Source organism: Rhinoderma darwinii, chromosome 4, assembly GCF_050947455.1.
Source record: "Rhinoderma darwinii isolate aRhiDar2 chromosome 4, aRhiDar2.hap1, whole genome shotgun sequence".
Lineage (NCBI taxonomy): Eukaryota > Metazoa > Chordata > Amphibia > Anura > Rhinodermatidae > Rhinoderma > Rhinoderma darwinii.
The window spans coordinates 86,809,202-86,832,045 of NC_134690.1; the positions used below are offsets into that span (position 1 = coordinate 86,809,202).

Genomic DNA, 22,844 nt, shown 5'->3' on the forward strand with positions numbered 1-22,844 from the left:
CATGGCCGCGGCCGTCAGGAGGAGAGTAAACCTGATGGCCCGCAGCCACGGACATGACAGTATTTTCCCTCTTACACCCACTCTTCTTGGGACCAGAGCGAGAGAGAAACTTCTTCAGAAGGGTAGGAGCATTGAGGTTCTCCTCTGGCTCCCAGGACCTCTCTTCAGGACCTATCCCCCTCTAATCCACCAAAAAAAAGTCTCTCCTCTCACTCTCTTGGTGTCCAAGATCTCCTTAACCTTGAAGGTGTCAGAAGGGCTGTTGAAGGCAACCGCAGGGCTAGGAGACTTGGTAAAGCTGTTCAGAACCACTGGTTTCAGGAGAGAGACATGGAAGGAGTTGGGAATCCTGAGGGTAGGAGGCAACCGAAGCTTGTAGGCGACAGGGTTGATCTGCTGCAGAATCTCGAAGGGTCAGAAGATCCTAGGAGCAGATTTGTACGACGGCACCCTCAGTCAAATATTCCTAGTGGACAGCCAGACCTATGTACCAGGAAGAAACCGAGGAGGTTCTCTTCTCCTTGTGTCCGCCTTCCGTTTCATGCGGTCGACCGCCAGCAGGATGGAGGATCGAGTCTGCTGCCAGATCTGCAGAAAGTCCCTAAAAGCCGTGTCAGCAGCTGGTACCTCAGACGTATCAGGCACCGGGAGAGAAATTTGTGGGTATTGGCCATAGACAATAAAGACAGGTGTCTTCTGTGTGGACACGCTGGTGTGATTATTGTAAGAGAATTCAGCCCACAGGAGCAACTGCACTCAGACATCATGCTGCTTGGATATGAAGTGGCGTAAGTAGTTTTCCAAGACCTGATTGATCCGCTTGACCTGACCATTGGACTGAGGATGGTAGGCCGAGGAAAAGTCCAACTTTACACCTAGGAGTCCGCAGAGGGCTCTCCAGAACTTCAAGGTGAACTGAACCCACCGATCAGACACAATATGCTGTGGCAAGCCGTGCAGGCAGAAGATGTGTTGGATGAACAGCTTCGCCAGTTGAGGAGCAGAAGGAAGACCGGTCAGAGGAACGAAGTGGGCCACCTTCAAAAATCGATCCACCACCACCCAGACAGCACTGCATCTAGCAGAGAGAGGCAGGTCAGTGATAAAGTCCATAGCTATATGCTGCCAGGGAGCATCGGGCACAGGCAATGGCTGGAGCAGGCCAGTAGGTCTGGAGTGAGCCACCTTGTTAGCTGCACACCCTGAGCAGGAAGAAACAAAGTCCATAATGTCCTTGGGCAGCGTGGGCCCCCAGAAATGACGGGCAATCAGATCCCGGGTCTTACGGGTTCCCGCGTGACCTGCCAGTCTAGAGGAGTGTCACCAGCGGAGGATTCTCCCTCGGTCAGCCAGGTGCACAAAAGTCCTCCCTGGTGGAATGTCCCCAACTTGCAGGGGATCGACAGAGACAATGCAAGACGGATCAATAATGTTCGGTGGAATTTCCATGGTGTCTTCTGTCTCGAAAAAACTGGACAAGGCATCGGCCCTCACATTCTTGTCAGCCGGGCGATAATGGAGCTCAAACTGGAACCTGGTAAAGAACAGCGACCACCTGGCCTGACGAGGATTCAGCCGTTGGGCCGTCTGGAGATAGGTGGGATTCTTGTGGTCCATAAAAATTAGGATGGGATGAGCTGCGCCCTCTAGTAGATGTCTCCACTCCTCCAGAGCCAATTTGATGGCCAGTAACTCCCGACGTGAGTCGATGTGGATCCACAAGTTGGACACAATGACTCCTATGGATTTAAATGAATATAATAGTTTTGTTCTCTTCTTATAAATACTCTGTATTCCTAATGCTACTCCACGTTTCCTATGCATTCACTCAGTCGGCTATTTTAACAACTGTTGTTGCTTTTTATCATTAATTTTATATATTTTTAATCTTCATTCCTCTGTATTTTTCTTGTACACTTCAGGATATGTCTCCTTCATATTGCAACTTATGCTGGCATGGACTGACGATCCAAAAGATGATTTATTTATTTTTACTTCGTTATTAAGGGGAATACCTTCGATTTCATCAAGATGTTTTCTCTGACTTTCTTTAAATCATGTTCGCACTATGCACTTTATAACAGTGATTTATTGTTTCCCTTTTTTCCCTCCCCCTCTTTCCTTTCCCCTTTTTTTTCCCCCTTGCCCATTGTATTGTTATTGGATCCTTCATGTATATATTTATGTATATGCCACCATACCCATTTATTATGGACACAAGTATAGGGATTTATAGGGTCATATAGGGCATCCATCTTTTGATATTGTATCTTATCCTTGTTTTTATATGTTACATTGATATTCTGCTGGCATTGCATCACGTTTCACATGATCCTATCCTTTTATTTTTGTTTTGCTGTGTCCATTTTCACACTTTTGCATTTATGTCACTTTGCATCCTTCACATTATGTTTTTACTATGTGTACTTACCTTATTACTCAGGTTTCACGTTTTGCATCATTTACATAAGTAGTGTGCGTCTATGATTTTTTTTAGGATATTTATTAATTATTACCTTATTGTGATATTGCTTATTAAGTTTGTTGCTTGATCATCACTTTTATATCGTCATTATGAAATATTTTTCATCATTGCTATATATGTAGTATATCTTTTGCACACAGCACTTTATCACCTCTTTTTTTACAGTAAATTGTTTTATTTGTCACTTACCTCATCCAGTCCCTGTGGTTTTTACACCTACCTCTGTTCTCACTGAGTCTTTTACATAAATTACCGCCCCAAATTAGCTCACTTCCGGTTACGTGTTGACCTACTTCCGGTCGCCAGATGTGATTGACATTTACCTCATCCAATCCCTGTGGTTTTTAAACCTACCTCCGTTCTCACTGAGTCTTTTACAAAATTTCTTATTGGATATGGGGAGTGTCTGCCCCAAACTAGTTCACTTCCGGTTTTCACGATCGTACCAACCATGCCTCAGGTAAATCCAATTAAACTAAGATTTGTAGACATATATATACACCTTATCCTGTCAAAGAGCCTTCATCCTTTTCCCCCTGACGAAGCCTGGTGACGAAACGCGTTGGGTGTAAGTGGGCTCCTGGCACATCGCTACTCTTTACCCCATTGTATATCTGCATGGTCTGTTAACTTCTTTTTTATTCATTTTTTGGCTACCTTGCCAGTTCTGTCTATCGATTCTGATGGTCTATTTCACAGTTGTTTATTCTTGTTATTTGACTCACCATGGCTGTTTATTTACAATGTACTTCTGTATGGTATAGATGTTATGGCCAGTAGCCCGCTCAGTACTTTCTTTACTTTGAGAGCTTATATTTTAATCAATTTTTGATGCTATTATTGTATTTTGTATTTTTATCATGTCTCAATAAAAACTATTTTATTTTGAAAATGTTTGGGTCATTTAACACTGATTTTCTGCATATTTGTTTAAACTTTGACTTTGGTGTTTGACCAAATTATTCTAATAAGGCACTTTTTTTGGTTTTATGGAACCTGGGAAAGAACAGCGACCACCTGGCCTGACGAGGGTTCAGCTGTTGGACCGTCTGAAGATAGGTGAGGTTCTTGTGGTCCGTAAAAATCAGGATGGGATGAGCTGCGCCCTCTAGTAGATGTCTCAACTCCTCCAGGGCCAATTTGATGGCCAGTAACTCCAGATCCCCAATCGAGTAGTTGCCTTCTGCAGAAGAGAAGAGCTTAGAGAAATATCCACATACCCTTGTCTTGCACTTGGAACCTCTCTGGAACAGGAGTGTGCCAGCACCGACAGAGGAGGCGTCCACCTCCAACGAGAACTGTAGAGAAACATTTGGATGATGGAGGATAGAGGCTGACGTGAAGGCACACCCCAGTAGTCAATACAAGGACGCAGGGAGCCATCCTTCTTTTTGACGAAGAAGAACCTGGCTCCTGCCGCGGAGGAAAACTTCCATATGAAGCCCCTCTCCAAGTTCTCCTTAACATAGGTGGACATGGACAGAATCTCTGGCAAGGAGTGAGGATCTACCCTACCACGAGGAAGGGATGCACCAGGAATCAGCTCGATAGGACATTCATACACCCGGTGTGGGGGCAGTGTCTCCGCCTCCATTTTGCTGAAGACGTCCAAAAATGGAGCATAATGACCAGGCAATCCTGCCAATGACCGAGGCAGAGGAGGAGAGCCGAACTTATCTGCACTAGGCATCAGCTGTGACACTCGGGGCCCCACTGGAGAACCACTCCAGAGTTCCAGTCCAGGACTGGGGCATGTAGTCGGAGCCAAGGCAGGCCCATCAGCACAGGGTTAACGGCCTTGGATAGGACATAGAACGATAGAAGTTCGGAGTGGAGAGCCCCTATTTGGAGCCTCAGTGGCTTGGTCACAGCTATAACTGGGTCTGGCAGAGGTAGTCCATTTACCGATGCAACCATCCACAGTCTCTCCAGAGGGGTAGTGGGTAATTGAAGAAGGTCCACCAGGTCTCTACAAATGAAATTAGCAGCGGATCCAGAGTCCAGATACGCAGAGACCTGATTCGTTTTCTCACCGGACACTATGGTCATGGGTATGGACAATTTAAACGGGAGTCCTTCTTTGCCCAAGGTTGTCTTTCCTACCAACCCTAGGCTTTGGGGCCACAGACGCACAATATGGCCTCCGAGGCCGCAATAAAGACAGAGTCCCAAAGTGCGTCTGCGTTGTCTCTCCTGGGTAGATGGCTTACATTGGTCCATCCTCACAGACTCCTTAGGAGGATTGGCATCTGAGGACAGCAGGGGTTGTTGCAAGGTAGGGATCGGACTAGGAAGACCTCCCTCCCGACGAACCTCTTGGAGCCGTTCTCGGAGCTTTCTATCAATCCGGGCAGCCAGAAGGATGAGGTCATCCAGGGTAGACGGCAAGTTCGTCTTTAATTTTAGGAGACAGTCCATGCCAGAATTTAGCCACCAGAGCCTCATTGTTCCACAACAGTTCTCCCGCCAGGATGCGGAAGAGGATGGAGTACTCGGCCACAGCGATGTCTCACTGGCGTAGGTTCAGCAAGGAAGCCGCTGCAGAGGAGACTCGTCCAGGCTCCTCAAACACTGTGCGAAATGTCGAGAAGAACTCCTGGAAGTCACGGGTCTCTGGTCTTTGTCTTTCCCAGATAGGGTTCACCCATGCAAGGGCCTTGCCAGTAAGAAGAGAGATGATGAAAGCGACCCTTGCGCCATCAGACGAAAATGCCCTTGAATACAGACTGAAGTGGATCTGGCACTGATTCAAAAATCCACGACAGGTACCTGCGTCTCCATCATAGCGGTCAGGAAGTGGCAAAGAAAAATGAGGATCAACACTGCCAGAAGGTGTAGTCTGAGGATCAACAGTGCCTGGAGGTGTAGTAGGAGGAATGGCAGCTAGCGCCTCCTGCCGACGTGCAATAATGTTCAAGGCCTGGAGGAGTTGGTCCTGTTGAGACCGGAGGTCCAGCATATCCGTCAGCATCTCTTGTGACGTCATCTTGGTCTTGGATCGACCAGCGGGGTCCATGGCCTGAGTGTACTGTCACGTAGGGTTCGTGGACCCACTGGACTGTACCGCCTTGGCGGTATTGCAGCTGGCCAACAGTGCGCAGGTCACAGTCTATAGTTCGTATAGTGTACCTGTGGCAGCTCGAACAGTAGCAAGGCAGGCTCGGCTGGGACTAGGCAGCGGGTAGACGTCAGGAGTGGAGTAGCAGGACAGGCGTGGAATATAGCACAGCATGACTACAGCACAGCACGGCACTTGACCAGGATAGCACGGGATACAGAAAAAGGCAACACTGGGAACTGGAAAACACTAGGAGATCATTTGCTTAAACAAACTAGGATACGACAAAGAACGCTCAGGCACCGAAGCAAGGGGCTGGGCCCCTCTTACAGTCCAGGGCACTCGTAGGCTGATTACACATTAAAGTCCGGTGCACGTGCTGCCCCTTAAGAGCTGGCACGGGACCCGGACGAAGTGAGGGGATGTGAGCATTTAAATGAACGCTCGCATGCCTGATCATTGGCCCATGTAGTAATAGGGTCTTAGTATTTAAAGACATCCATCTCCTGGCACCCACTGTTATCACATTGTTCCTTTTATCAAGGTTGCATTTGCCCTATAAAAATGGAAGAGGTTTGATTTCCCTTCTGCATTGGGGCTTGGCATCCTGCCCTAATATCCCTAATTATCATCCACTACAGAATGAGATATATATTTTTTTCAACAATATTTTTATTTATTAACCCAATGACTTAAGAGGATTACCATTAAACAGCAGATTTCCTTATGAGAACATAGCTATTATAATATACAGTATGATGAGATTTCACTTGTAGAGCTCTCTAAATGGATTTATCTGTGTGGACTATTTTCCTTATGTTTATTCCACCCTGCCATAATCACACCCACCAATACAGATAAGAAAGTAGTGCAGGGGTCTTTAGTTATGCAAACATTGTCTGAATACACACAGATAGTAAGCTGAAGTGGATAGCTACAGGAAGTGATGCAGGAAAAAGATCTACAATATCATAGGAATGAATGGTTTCTATCAGTAGGATTGTGGAAAGTTCAACCAATTGTCTGTTTAAAAAGATTTCCTAACTCAGAAGAACCTTAAATATTTGGCAATGATCCAAAAACACAGTTAAAGAAATACACAAGTGAAAAATGAGCGCCCAATGGGCTGCTCAGCAAAGGAATCCAACATGAACACAACACCCATGTTGTAATTCAGTTCTTATGTTTTAACATCTTTTACATTTTATAAAAAAGAAAAAACTCTGTTCATCTCTACATGCTAACAATGTTCAGTCTCCAAGGATACCTCGTCCCTCGCCATCATCATTGTTGACTTCCGAGTTATAAAGGCAAGCTAAACACATGCCTAGGGCAGAACATAAATGACAGTATGTAGTAGGAGTGCTGTATGTCTATTTGATTTATTTATCTTTCTACTTTTACTGCTTTGTCTTTATAACCTCCTGATTTTTCCCTAAAAAATATGGAGATAGGTAGTAATGGGGCCTGTTGTTTATTTAGATTAAATGTACACAAAGGGAGGAATTGATTAAAACCACTTCCCGACATGCGCAGTATATATGCAGCGCTGTCGGGCAGGACTTCCCGCAAAGCGCAGTACCATTATGTCGCGATGATAGTGCGGGCTCAGGAGCTGAGCCCGCACCATCACCACCGGGTGCCAGCTGTATGTTACAGCTGGCACCCTAATGTAATGGCCAGGACCGGAGCTAGCCTCCGATCCAACCGATTAAACCCTCAGATGCTGCGTTCAATAGAGATTGCAGCATGTGATGGGTTTTTAGCCACTGGCCCCCCAGCAACGTGATCGCTGGCTTGCCGGTGGCTGCAATGGCAACCTGAGGTCTAATATTGGCCTCCCGGTTTGCCAACAACGGAAACCTCCTATACCACGCTCAGAGGTGGGGCCTAAAAGGCTTCCAGTACCATCAGCAAGATGGCGCCGGCTCAGCTTCCTGCTCAGAAGCTGAGCCGGCGTCATCAGCAGTGGGTGTACACTGAATGTTGCAGCGACACCCCGCTGTAATGGCAGGAATCGGAGCTAGCTCCGATTCCTGCCATTAACGCTTTAGATGCAGCTATCGCTGCATCTTAGTGGTTTGTGGTAAATCGGCAGCCCTGCCATGCGATGACAAGGCTGCCGACTGCTACTATGGCAACAAGAGGCCTAACAATGGCCTCCTGTCTGCCATTACGGAAGACGACTATGCCCCGACTGGAGGTGGAGCCTGATCGGCTTGCGGTCAGTGAACAACTGACAGTTCAACTTTATTGCACTACATAGGTAGTGCAATGTATTAGAACATCAATCAAACAGTTGGACCTTGAAGTCCCCTAGTGGAACTAAAGAAAAGTGAAAAAAAAAGTGTACAAAAAGTTAAAATAAGAGTTGTAAAAAATAACATAAAAGTTTCAAGTAATAAAATAAAACACAATCACACTTGTTCCCCTGTCAAGTTATTTATTGAAAAAAAAAAAAACATACATATCTGGTATCGCCTCTGTAACGACCTGAACTATAAAAATATTATGTTATTTGTCTCGCGCAGTGAACGCTTTAAAAAAAAAACTAAAAAATACTGGCAGAATTGCTTTGTCACTCTCTCACTTTGTCTTCCAAAAATTGAAATAAAAAGTGATCAAAAAGTCACATGTATCCAAAAAGGGTACCTATAAAAACTACAGCTCGTCTTGTAAAAAACAAGCCCTCAAACTGCTCGGTCGATGAAAAAAATAAAAAGTTACGGCTCTTTCAACATGGCGACAGAAAAAATACATTCTTTTTACAAAAGTAATTTTATTGTGCAAAAAGTTGTAAAACATAAAAAGGGCTATAAATTAGGTATCGCCGGAATCGTACTGACCCGTAGAATAAAGTTAACATGTAATTTATGATGTGTGGTGAACACTATATAAAAAAACTATGCCAGAATTGCTATTTTTTTTCACCTTGCCTCCCAAAAAAAATGAATAAAAAGTGATTAAAAAGTCGCATGTACCCCAAAATGTTAGTAATAATAACTACAGCACGCCCCACAAAAAAACCAGCCCTCATACCACTACATCTATGAAAAAATAAAATAAGTTAAGGCTCCAATAAGTCAGGAAATAAACAGTATGCAGTTGTGCAGGCCTGAGGGGAATATTTCTTCTGTTTCAAGAGGCGATTTATCAAGACCCTAAAATTAGGGAACCAGGAAGGGGAGGGCCCAAACATATCTGATGGAAGCAAGGGTGCCTGTATTATACCAGGACGACACTTTCCCAGTAAAATTCCCCAAACTGCAAAAGTGCCGAGCGTGGACCAAAAGGGGGATAAGGAAGGACATTTATCAGTGCGACACTGGCCTGTGCAGAAAGGATTGCTTCACAGCGTAACAAATATTTATGGATTCTTTTATTCTTTTTTTTACCCCATTATTATACCACTTGATGTACTCTGCCCAGCTTACATGTACACCAACATTATAAATTGAAATACCAGTAATACTCAAACAAAACTACTACCAAGCAAAATCCACGCTCCAAAAGCCAAATGGCGCACCCTCCCTTCTGAACCCTAATGTGTGCCCAAACAGCAATTTACTTCCACACAGTGGCGTAACTAACGTGGTAGCGACTGATAAGGGGACCACGGCTTGAGGGGGCCCATGCCACCAGCTGACACGCCCCCAGATATGCCCGGTGGTGCCGCTAGGAGCCGTTATGGCTGCTACAGCAGTAGTGCCGCTACTACGAGGCCCGCGCCGCCGATTCTCCAACATGTATGGGCCAGAAGACACAGGCCCTCTCATGCCCGTAGGCGTCGCTAGCACCGGAGGGGACCCTGGTGCTAGCGACAGCCACTCTGTCTTGCAGTAATTGTACCTACGTTCCCTGCCCGACCATTCGGCGCCTTACAATGACGCTGATTGGTGGGGCAAAATGACTTGCCCCGCCAATCAGCGCCTTTCAACGACGCTAGCAGCGCGATGACGTCATCGCGCCGCTTCCGTGCTTGAAAGGCGCTGATCGACGGTGCAAGTCATTCTGCCCTGAAAGTCAACGCCTTTGAATGACGTGTCGTTCAGCTCCAACAGACCTAAAACTGTGAGTGGTATTATCTATAGTGGGGGCTCTATCTACAGGGGGGGTTGTCTATATGTGAGGATGTAGGCCACTGTATATAAGGGGTCTATATGTGGGGCACTATCAACAAGGGGGTCTATATGTGGGGAAGTGGGCCACTATATACAGGGGGGTCTATATGTGGGGCACTACAGGGGGGTCTATATGTGGGGATGTGGGCCACTATATACAGGGGGGTCTATATGTGGGGATGTGGGCCACTATATACAGGGCGGGTCTATATGTGGGCCACTATATACAGGGGGGTCTATATGTGGGCCACTATATGCAGGGGATCTATATGTGGGGATGTGGGCCACTATCTACAGGGTGTCTCTATGTGGGGATGTGGGGCACTATCTACAGGGGGGTCTATATGTGGGGCACTATATACAGGGGGAGATATATATGAGACACTATACAGGGATGGGCTATATGTAGAGCGCTATCTATAGGGGAGCTATTTTTAGGGCACTTTCTGTAGGGGTGGGCTATAGGTGGGACACTATATACAGGGGTGGGTTACCTGTGGGGCACTAGCTACAGGGGGGCTATATGTAGGGTACTGTCTACAGGGGTGGGCTATATGTGGGAGACTATCTGCAGAGGTGGGCTATACGTGGAGCACTATCTCTATAGGGGAACCTATATGTATGGCACTATCTACAGAGGCTCTATGGGGGTCACTATCTACGGGGGGCTATGGGGGCACTATCTACAGGGGGCACGGTTTGTGTGTGTGTGTGTGTGTGTGTGTGTGTGTGTGTGTGTGTGTGTGTGTGTGTGTGTGTGTGTGTGACACAGTGTATGGCGCTATTGGAATCAGGGACACAGTGTATGGCACTATTATAATCAGGGACACAGTGTATGGTACTATTAGAATCAGGGACACAGTGTATTATACTATTATAATCAGGGACACAGTGTATGGTATTATTATAATCAGGGACACAGTGTATGGTACTATTATAATTAGGGACACAGTGTATGGCGCTATTATAGTTAGTGGTGCAGTGTATGGTGCAGAAATGTTTTAAAAGTTAGAAGCTGAAGACATCTGAGTGGAAAACTCCATAAATGGGTCGTGGCCGGGAGATATCCATCATAGAGGTCTGGACCAGAGGAAGAAGAAAAGAAGTAGAATCTGAGATGTCACCGGTGAGTCACTTAATGTAAATGTTTCTTCTGCCTCTAATCAGTACTGTAGTCACTGTCGGATCTGCAGCGAGATGATGGTGGTATGATTTTGTTTTTGTGAAACAGCATCTCCCAGCATATCCTTACCATTGTTCGGACCATGCTGGGAGTTGTAGTTTTACACCGTACAAACCTATACGGCAGGGGTTGCATTAAATTGAGCTGTATTTGTTCTGGTGTTGTATATATGTACTGAGCTTGATTCTGGTGTTGTATATATGTACTGCTCTTTGTTCTGATGCTGTATGTATGTACTGTGCTTTGTTCTGGTGCTGTATATACGTATGAGATTTGTTTTGGTGCGGTATTTATGTACTGAGCTTGGTTCTGGGGATGTATATATGTACTGAGCTTGGTTGTGGTGCTGTATATATGTACTGTGCTTGGTTCTGGCGATGTATATATGTACTGAGCTTGGTTCTGGTTGTCATGTCCGTGGCTGCGGGTTGTCAGTGCCACTCTCCCCATGACAGCCGCAGCCACGAGTCGGCAATCGCTGGCCCCAGTCTCCTCCTCAGGAGACGCCAGCGCTCGCTTCCACTTACCTCAGCCGGATCCCGTAGGGTGCGCGCGCATGCTCGTGCCCGCTCTTAAAGAGGAAGCGCACACACCGGACTTTGATGAACCATCAGCCCATTAGTCCCTGGACTATAAGAGGGGTTAAGCCCCTTGCTTCTATGCCTGAGCGTTGTTGTCGTTCCCTAAGTTAGTCTTTGCAATGGTCTCCTAGTGTGTTCCTTTTCCTGTTCGTGTTACCTGCATTCCGTACTATCCTGGTCGAGTACTGTGCTGAGCCAAAGTCGTGCCATGCTGTATACCACGCCTGACCTGCTTCACCTCGCCTGACGTCTACCTGCTGCCTAGTCCCAGCCGAGCCTGCCTTGCTACTGTCCGAGCTGCCACAGGTACCCTATACGAACTATAGACTTTGACCTGCGCCCTGTTGGCCAGCTGCCATACCCCCAAGGCGGTACGGCCCAGTGGGTCCACAAACCCTTCTTGACACTGGTATTGTATGTATGTACTGAGCTTGGTTCTAGTGCTGTATTTATGTACTGAGGTTTGTTCTGGTGCTGTATATATGTACTGAACTTGGTTATAGTACTGTATTATGTACTGAGCTTGGTTGTGGTATTGTTTATATGTCAGAGCTTGGTTCTGGATCTGTAATTATATAGGATATATTTATAATAACAAAATTACAGAACAGATGGAATTGTTCTCAATTCATTGTATATTTCATGGGAACCTGTCTGGTAGTTTTAACCCCTTGAACCGCCATCATGCGGTAATACATGACCTGACAATATTTCCAACCATTCCCTTGTATGTTTTTTTCAGATGCAGCAAAAGCTTTAAAATCCACTTTTAAAACGGCGACACACTATATGCTAATTACTCATTAAAGGGTCATGGGGTGGTGCTGCTATCCTGAAGAGTCACATTGTCCTGCCTTTAAACCCACCTTTCCATGTTTGAGTGACATCTCCCTGGTTGATACAACTTACTCGGATGCACCATTGTCTTGTGGCACTATACACAAGGGGGGGCTGTGTGGTACTATACACATGGGGGAGCTGTGTGGCACTATACACAAGGGGGAGCTGTATTGCACTATACACAAGGGGAGCTGTCTGGCACTATACACATGGGGAACTGTATGGCACTATTTACAAGGGGGAGGGCAGTGGCTCTATCTACAGGGGTCTGTGTGTGGCACTATCTACTAAGGGGGGCTGTGTGGCACTATATACAAGGGAGAGGGCCTGTGTGGCATTATATAAAGTGGGAGCTGTATAGCGCTATATACAGTGGGGGCTTTATGGCGATATCTACAGGGGGCTGTATGGTACTATCTACAAGGGGGAGGTGGGGGCGCTATATACAAATGGGATGTGACACTGTCTATAGGCGGGGCTATATAGCACTGTCTACAGGGGGGCTGTATGGCACATTCTATAGGGGGCACTATTTATAAGGGGGGCTGCTTGTGGCACCCAGGGTAGGGCCCAGTCAAGAGTTTACTATGGGACCCAGTCTTTCCTAGTTACGCCCCTGCTTCCACATATATGGCATCGCCATACCCGGGAGAACCTATTTAACAATTTTTTGGGTGTGTGTCTCCTGTGGCACAAGCTAGGCACGACATATTTTCCTCTGAAATGGCATATCTATGGAAAAATTAAAATCTTTACTTTGCATCATCCGCAGCGCAATCATTTATGGAAAACACCTGTGAGGTGAAAATGCTCACTACACCCCTTAATAAATGCCTTGATGGGTGCAGTTTTCAAAATGGTGTCACTGGGTGTTTCTAAAACCGGGACACACAGCATAATAATGAAGGGAGCTGTCTTGTTATGGTGGCACAAACTGGGCACCACAAATTGGCATATCTATGGAAAAAAATCCCATTTTCACTCTGCAACATCGAGTGCACACTAAATTCTGCAAAACACCTACAGGTTTAACATGCTCACTACACCCCTAGCTGAATACCTTAAGGGGTGTAGTTTCCAAAATGGGGTCACTTCTGGGATGTTTCCACTGTTTTGGTCCCACAGGGGCTTTGCAAATGCGACATAGCGCCCAGAAACCAATCCAGCGAAATTTGCACTCCAAAAGCCAAATTGCGCTCCTTCACTTCTGAGCTCTACTGTGTGCCCAAACAGCAGTTCATGACCACATATGGGGTATTGCCATACCCTGGTGAAATTGCTTTACAAACTTTGGGGTTCTTTTTTTCCTTTATTTGTTGAAAAAATGAAACATTTTGAGCTAAAGCTACGTCTTTTTGAAGAAAAAGTATTGTTTTGATTTTCAAAGTCCAATTCTAATAAAATCTATGAAACACCTGTGGGGTCAAAATGCTCACTACACCCCTAGATGAATTCTTCAAGGGGTGTAGTTTCATTATTGGAGTCACTTTTGGGGAGTTTCCACTGTACTGGTACCTTAGGGGCTTTGCAATAGCGACATTGTGCCAAGAAATCAATAAAGCAAAATCTGTACTCCAAAAGCCAAATGGCGCTCCTTCTCTTCTGATCCTTGCCATGTGCCCAAACAGTAGTTTATGACCACATATGGGGTATTTCCATACTCAAGAGACGTTGCTTTACAAATGTTGAGGTTTCTTTTTTTCTTTATTTGTTGAGAAAATGAAAAATGTTGAGCTAAAGCTATGTCTTATTGAAGAAAAAGGATTGTTTTAATTTTCACTGCCCAATTCTAATAAAATCTATGAAACCCCTGTGGGGTCAAAATGCTCACTACATCCGTAGATGAATTCCTCAAGGGGTGTAGTTTCCTTAATGGGGTAATTTTTTGGGCATTTTCACTGTTTTGGTCCCTCAGGGGCTTTGCAAATGCGACATGGCCTCCGCAAACCATTCCTGCTAAATTTGAGCTCCAAAAAGCAAATGGCGCTCTTTCCATTCTAAGCTCTGCTGTGTGTCCAAACAGTCATTTGGTAGTCCAACCATCATCCCTGCATTAACCCCCATCATCCCTGTATATATCAGCCATTATCCCTGTATACAAACCACATCATCCCTGTATCCATTCATTATTGAGTAGGGGTGCTTGCTCATCCTCTCTTCTCACATACAGGCTTCTTCTGCTCCTCTCTGGCGGGCAGCGTTAGAGTTGTGCTCTGCTCTAGCAGACGTGCCTAGCATCTGTCCCTGATTATAATAGCACCATACACTGTGTCACACACACAGTTCTCCATGTAGATTGTTCCCCCATAGAGCCCCCTGTAGATAGTGCCCCCCAAAGATCCCCCTGTAGATAATACTCACATACAGCCCCCTGTAGATAGTACCAACATACAGCCCCCTGCAGATAGTGCCCCACATATAGCCCCCTGTAGATAGCGCTCTACATAAAGCCCCCCTGTAGATAGCACTCTACATATAGCCTCCCCTGTAGATTGTGCTCCACATATAACCCCGCTGTAAGTAGTGCCCTACATATAGCCCCCCTATAGATAGTACCCTACATATAACCCACCTGTAGATAGTATCTCACATATAGCCTGTGATGTATCGCATCGGTGACTAATCATATTTCTGGCATAATGCAAGAAATACAACATATGGCCGCTGAGCCCTCTGATTGGCTGCAGCGGCCACGTGCTACATACATGTAAACAGCACTGGATCGCTGGGGGCAAGGTTAGGTAAGTATTGTTTTTTTGTTTTATTTAATTTGAAGCTCCTAAGAAAAAAATGTCACTTTCCGGATAACCCCTTTGCCCATTTCCTGTAACATCTGCCGACACATTAAATTATTGTTGGATCCCGCCAATATCATTGGGAATTTAATGATGAATAAAGCTTATATAATTTTGATCTGAAAGCAGAAAGATATATGGGGGATGTATATAAAGTAGTGCAGTAAAAATATAATCACAGCAGAAATCTAATAATATAATTAACACAACAGCAGTGTACAATATTTGGGGTAACCCTTTGAAATGTGCTAACTTCATGTTCTGCTTGTGATAAGAAGAAACAAGGAGTTTTTAAAGGGGTTTTCCCATCGGAGAAATTTATGACATATCCACAGGATCTGTCATAAATCTTAGATAGATGCGGGTCCCACCTCTGGGACCCGCACCTATCTCTATAACGGGGCCCCCTAAACCCTATTCTACTTCTCTGTGTTATGGCTGACAAGTGTGATTCTCGACCATGGAATTACGGAAACATCGTAGCGCGCTGAGCTACCTTGTTTCAGTAAGTCCCATAGAACGGAATGTGGTTATGGAAACAGAGTAGCTCGCATGCTACGCTGCTTCCGTAACTGCCATTAACTACTATGGGATTTACGGAAACAGCGTCGCTCGGCGAGCTACGCTGTTTCCGTAATTCATGGTCGGAAATCACATTTTTCAGCCACAACACAGAGAAGTAGAATGGGGCTTAGGGGACACCGTTATAGAGATAGGTGCGGGTCCCAAAAGTGGGACCAGCATGTATCTGACGTTTATGACATAACCTGTGGAAACCTCAGAAAAAGCATGGTTGAACAGCAGCACACATCTCCCAAATTTCAATTAATATATTCTTTTATAGGTCAAACATCCAGTAAAAAAATGGCAACGTTTGACCAATAAAAGAATATATTGATTGAAATTTGGGAGACGTGTGCTACTGTTCACCATGCTTTTTCTGAGGATTACATTACGTCAGACTGGGTTTGTCTGATCTTACAGCGTGACACCGCTCCTGATATCGGGATTTGTGCTGCTTCAAATACTTAATTTTTTTAATATCCTGTGTTAACGTCATAAATGTCTCTGATGGGAAAACCCCATTAAAACATATACAAAACATATGCATTAATAAATGTTTTTCTGCAAGTAATTTAAGAAAAAAAAACTCATAAATAACATCGGCAATTGTTACGCATTTAAAGCTGTCTTGACACCAGTGAGAAGTCTGAGGTTCTATTGTGCAACACAGAAACCAGAAATTCTGCAATATTTTGTCTAGTTCTTAGAATTGTTTTCTCTTGAACAGTACATGGCTTGTCATTTCATAGAGTATATGCATAAAGCCATCTACTGCAGGGTAGACATATGGATTCTGCAGTTGTATTTCTGGCATTAACAACTGCCTGTTTCTTAATAATTTAGGGGCCTAAGGCCCCATGCACACGACCGTGCCTATAATCTTTGTCTGTAATTATGGGCACGGCCGGCTGCGGACAGCCGTCCGCATTTGCAGGCCTTGCTCTGATTATAAAGTATGGGAGCATGGTCCATAAAATAAAGCAATAGGACATGTCCTATTTTTTACGGAATGTTTCTACGGCATGGACACCTTCCCGTAAATATATAGGAAGGCGTCCGTCGGCCATAGAAATGATTGGGTCCGTAATTACGGACCATAATCTGGTACAACTGAAAAAAAATTGCAATGCTATTTGGGTGTATTCAAGGGCGTAGCTAAAGGCCCATGGGCCCCGATGCAAAGTCCTTCTTGAGCCCCTCCCAAACTTCTTCTCTTGGCCCACGGCCCGCAGCTTTTAGCTTCATCACTGGGTCTCCTAAGTGACCCAATGATGCAGCACTAGCAGCCAGGTGTGTCGCTAAGGTCTTAAAATGTCCTTGCCCAAAAAATGAAAGGTGTGTATGTGTGTGTATATTTATGAATATATATATATATATATATATATACATATATATATATATATATATATATAAGACAGCATATCTGTAGCAGTATGACCCTATAGCTATGGATATAGAGGCCATCTCGCTGATATTGGGGCTCCAGCGCTGGACCCAGGAGAGGTAAGTATAATAATTGCATTGCTTTTTAATGTGTTACTAATTTTTTATGTGTGTTTGTGGTGCAATCCAGGACCCAACCATTTGTAGTGACGGTTGGGTACTGGGACGGCCGCAGGCTGGTATTATTAGACTGGGAAAGGGAAGAAAATGTGGCCCTCCCCACCCTGGTAATGCTAGGCTGCTGCTGTGTTGTATCTGGCTGGTTAGGAAAAATGGGGGGGGGGACCCCCACATTGTTTTTTCTAATCATTTATTGATTTATTTTTTAAATGACATGTGGTCATCCCCCCATTTTTCATAGCCAGTCAGATACAACATAGCAGCAAAATATGTCATTATTAATAAATGTAAGTCAATGTTAGCAGCTTTCTAAATAGCAGATTGACTTACTGAGAATCTGTCAAAGTTAAACTATTTGAAGAGTGACTGCACTTTCATGCAACTTTTGATGCATCATAGAGACATATCAAAAGTTTGGATCGGTGTGGGTCCGGGTTCTTAGACCCTCACCGTTGCTGAAACGAAGGTGCAGAAGCGCTCAGTTGATTTTCCTGCACCTTGATCAGCGCTCCTCATCAGCCTGAAGATGGCTCACATAAAAGTTCTATGAGAGCCATCTTCAGCCTGACAGGGAGTGACATTCACAGCCGATAGTGCAGGGCGCTCAGCTGGGCGCTTCTGCATCTTCTTTTCAGTTTGATAAAAGTGGGATCTCCTGCGCTAAGTCAAGCTTCCAAGACCTTTAAGGCCGTGTTCACACAGTGCATATTTGCTGCAGGTTTTGCATGTATTATTTAGGCCAAAACCAGAATTGGATTCAGGAGATGAGACACTATAAGGCCTTCCTTTATAAATTTATTCTGTTCAGGTCATGTTCCTGGTTTTGGCTTAAAAAATACATGCAAAATCTGCACTGTGTGAACAAGGCCTTAAATGGTAACTAAACATTCAACAAACTTCTGACATGTCATAGTGACATGTCAGAAGTTTTGATTGGTGGGGGTCCGAGCACCGAGACCCCCAGCAATCGCTAAAACGAAGCGTCAGAAGCGCTCGTGTGAGCGCTGAGCCGCTCTGTTTCTGTGGTTAAGCTCTGGCTAGCTCCGATCCCTGCTGTTACAGCATGGTGTCAGCTGTAATATACAGCTGACACTGGCGGCTTATGTCGCAGACTCAGCTTCTGAGCCTGCGCCATCTTGTTTCTGGGGACGGAAGCCTTTTAGGCTACGCCTCCAAGCGGGACCTAACAGGCTTCCGTACTTGGCTGACAGGAGGTCATTGTTAGGCCTCCGGTCTGCCAGAGCAGCCATAGGAACCCCGCTGTTAGCTATCGGGGGTTCCGATCTGCAAGTAAACCCCATAGATGCAGCGCTAGCTTTTCAACACTGCATTTATGGGGTTAATCAGCCGGATCGGAGGCTAGCTCTGGTCCTGGCCATGCAGCAGGGTGTCGGCTGTATCTGCTGAGCCCGCATCAACAACACAGCATACAGTTAGGCCTTATTCACACGAAAGTGTCCGTTTTGCGCGCACAAAAAACGCTGCATTTTGCGTGCGCAAAAGTTCAGTGTGGCATCTGTATATGGTACGTGACTGCGGGATTTTCGCGCAGCCGGCATCATTATGACACTCTGTTTTTATGTGTACAAACATAAAAGCAGGAGGTGCTTTTCTGTGCTCATTCATTTTTTTTACTACTGTAGCGCGAATCAAGCGCAGCACCCGGAACTGCTTCCGTGTGCCGAGTGCGATTTGCACGTACCCATTGACTTCAATGGGTGCGTGCTGCGCAAAACGCGGGCAAGTATAGAACATGTCGTGAGTTTTACGCAGCAGACATACGCTGCGTGAAAATCACGACCTGTCAGAACGGGTCCATTGACTTACATAAGTCCGTGTGACGCGCATGATTTCCACGCGTGTAGCACGGACGTAATACACGTTCGTCTGAATAAGGCCTTATGTTGTGTTGCCTTAAGAGATTGGCAACAACATCGTAATAGTACGTTGTATGTCGCCAAGGGGTTAACTTGACTTTTCTGATGGCTTTTCAATGGCTTTTGTTATGTGTTATTACGCTGCATAAAGTTATCAGAGCCAAGTTAAACTTTGCTACATCCGTACTCCTTAATTGTTGCTATGAACAACTGCTCCACTTTTTGTCTACACAAGCTTTTATACAGGGGCCCGATGTGTGCTCCATGTTAGTGTAGTTTACATACCTGAAAAAGACTGGCGGCCTCTAATATTTTCTGCACGTTTTGCTTTGTGATCACTACTTTGCTGGTGTAAGTATAATCCAAAATTGTCTGCATGGTTTCTGCTTCCACTCCCTGGATTATAATATTCTCTTCATACTTCTCTTTCAGATCATTGCAGAACATGGCTCTAATAAACAAAGACATAGCTGTGTCAGGAAAAGAGGCATCAAAGTTTATTGTGAAGAACTAAAAAGAAAAAAAAAAAGTCTCAAAATGATAACTTATTTTAAAAGGAATCTGCCAAGGTGATCAGCTATATGCCGCAAGTCCAGCTTCTGAAAACTCTGCCGATATCACTGGGGAAATTGCTAGCGGCATTACATTTCCCCAGCTGCGACCGTTACAGGGGAAATGTAGCATTACATGGCGTCCAACCAAATGAATCACAACCATGTAATACATTGCAGGGTCAAAAAGTGGAAGTCACTCTTCTATAGCAGTGGACACCCTTGTCCCCCCCCCCCCCCTAATGGAGCATATGGACAGGGGTTGTCTTGTTGATAAAATTCCATTAAGGGTATGTGCACACACACTATTTACGTCCGTAATTGACGGACATATTTCGGCCGCAAGTACCGGACCGAACACAGTGCAGGGAGCCGGGCTCCTAGCATCATACTTATGTACGATGCTAGGAGTCCCTGCCTCGCTGCAGGACAACTGTCCCGTACTGAAAACATGATTACAGTACGGGACAGTTGTCCTGCAGCGAGGCAGGGACTCTTAGCATCGTACATAAGTATGATGCTAGGAGCCCGGCTCCCTGCACTCAGTCCGGTCCGGTACTTGCGGCCGAAATACGTCCGTCAATTACGGACGTAATTAGTGTGTGTGCACATACCCTTAAGGGAAACACTTCAAATTAGTCAGACTCCCTAAGGGTATGTTCACACAGAGTTTGTGTCAAGCTGAAAAAATCTGCCTCAAAATTCCTTCAAGATTTTTGAGGCAGTTTTTGAAATGCAAGTGTTTTTTGGACACTTTTTTTTAGGTGTTTTTTTCATTAAGCAATTGCAAAAAAGTGCGTCAAAAATCGTTGCAAACAAACAACACATTTTTTCTCTGCCTCCTATTGATTTCAATGGAGGTTTAGAAGCTGAAACCACTCCAAGATAGGTCAAAAACCACTTAAGAAAAAAAGCCTCTACCTCCCATTGAAATCAATGGAGGGAGGTTTAGGGAGTTTTTTGGGCTGATTTTGATGCAGTTTCCGGGTCAAAAAAACGCTGTGTGAACTGGGGCTAATGAATAAAGTCTGTATGTGCCAAGCTTGGTAGTGTGTGTGTGTGCGTGCGTGTGTGTGTGTGTGTGTGTGTGCGTGCGTGCGTGCGTGCGTGCGTGCAGTCACCTGTCACTGGATATACTGGAGACAAACTTCGTCACCTTCTAGATAAAAGAAGTGCTGGTAGAGTGTATTGCTGACGTGTGAGCATATTGCTTACCTGAGGTCTTGTTTTGTTGGAATAGGGTGCACTTTCTTTTGGCACCACATTGTGGTATTTATATACTTATATATAAGCATTTTATCAAGTTTATTTATATTTTACATAATTTGAAGAGAAAATAAAGGGATACAATAATGTACAGGTTGTTATGCTTATAAGGATACCAAATACAGTATATCAAGCGGATCTCATCCACTTGTTGTGGCGTTGTCCCAAGCTAAATAGAAACTGGAGTGGAGTAGCAGCATCTATTTCTAAATTAATTCGAAAAGAGGTTCCAATCGAACCAATGCTATTTATTTTTGGTATCCGGTCTTTTGAAAGACTGTGGTTGTAGAAAACTAATTAGAAAGATTTTGTTTCTGGCAAGATTGGTTATCATTTATAAATGGATCTCAAAAGATTTCCCATGGGAAGTAGAATGGCACCATAAGGTGAATAGAGTGATGCTTTTACAAAGATCATATTACTTGATGCTAAGTAAAGAGGAAGGTGAATATTTTTTTTTTATAAGATCTAGAACAGATGGATAATGGAATTATCCCCCGAACAGAAAAATACCTTAGGGCTGGTTTAAAATGTGTTAGTAGTTGTTTGAGGAGTAATGTATTTTTTTTTTTTATTCTAATTTTTTTTTTTTTTTTTTTTTTATTATTATTTTTTCTCTCTCTCTCTCTCTCTCTCTCTCTCTCCCTTCCCCATGCAATATTTTTCAGGGTTATAGGGGGTGACTGTTGATTTTCCAGCATTGACTTTTGGGATAGTGTCTGTACTGCATAATATTTTGTTTAATATAATGTTAACTCGAACACTTTCTTCGTTTATTTTGTTATGTAGTATGGAATATTTTGTTATTTAAATCAACAACAATAAAAAATTATATTCTAAAAACATAAAAAAAAGGATACCAAATATGGTATGTTAATTTTATTTTATTTTTTTGCATTTAATCCCATAAAGGGTTTTTGATTACTGTTCTTTATTTTCACACTAAAATGTACTATGCAAATATATATATTGACAAAACTATGAGCAGGGACCCTGTATGGCCACTCATGGACTTCCAATTACAGACTCATAGGTGCTCAGTGGGCTGCTGTATAATACTTCTTTGAGGCACCGTATCCTCCCCTTTGCCACAATTTTTAATCTTACATATAAATCCATGAGAATAAAATTATTAACAACTTGTCACGTGCAGTAACGGACAATAGACAGATGCTGTATAGACAAGTGGAGCTAATGTGTGAAAACATGATGATTCTGATGTTAGATAACCAGCCACTAATAACTCAGCAGTTCAGTGTTGTCAATGATCATCAATACCTTATCTCAATAGTACCAGACATGGAGAACAGACTTGTTGATCCATCTGCCCTTTGCGTTATTTATCATGCAATGCTGCAGATCTGCCAGAGATTCCTACTATTTATTTTTCCATATAAAACTACTAACAGCAGCAAATGAGAAAAAATATTTTTGTGGATTTCAAATAAATGCAGTAAATTAATACCTAGATTTCTTACTCATATTTGGTCTCCGCTGTTTTTTCTTGTAAGTGTTACATTAAAGAATAACTAGAACAATAGGATGAAGACGAAGAGTTCTAGTTGCAACATCAGCTGCATATTTTGCTTCTAAAAAGGTGAGAACACACGGAGAAACGTGGCCGAAACCATACAACATGCAATGGTAAATGGAAGTACGATTTTGCTGGTAATACCACAGTGTTACTGGTAAAATTGTGCGGCCATTCGCCATGTGGGCATGGTTTCGGCTATTTGCAGCTGCCTCTCCACGTGTTCTCACTCTTTTAGAAATAAAATATGCAGCTGATCATTTGCATCCAGTAACATATTTTTTCACCAGTCAGCTGAGCTCTTAATCCTATTATTTCTTTGTAGATCAAGCGGTTAACAATCATATAGCAGATGGATTGTGATCTTTACACCCCTTTTTAAGAGGCTGTCCCAACTGGACAATACCTTTCCATATGCCCACTGACTGG

The 22,844-nt window shown here is 44.2% G+C and overlaps 1 protein-coding gene across 1 annotated transcript in view; it reads right to left on the bottom strand.

The window, feature by feature from the left end:
• Positions 1 to 22,844, bottom strand: part of KLHL6 (kelch like family member 6) — a 67,320-nt gene that overhangs the window by 39,587 nt on the left and 4,889 nt on the right. The window contains exon 2 of the mRNA XM_075863954.1: positions 19,353 to 19,518. Within this exon, the coding sequence (XP_075720069.1) occupies positions 19,353 to 19,518 (166 nt within the window). The remainder of the gene's footprint in view (positions 1 to 19,352; positions 19,519 to 22,844) is intronic.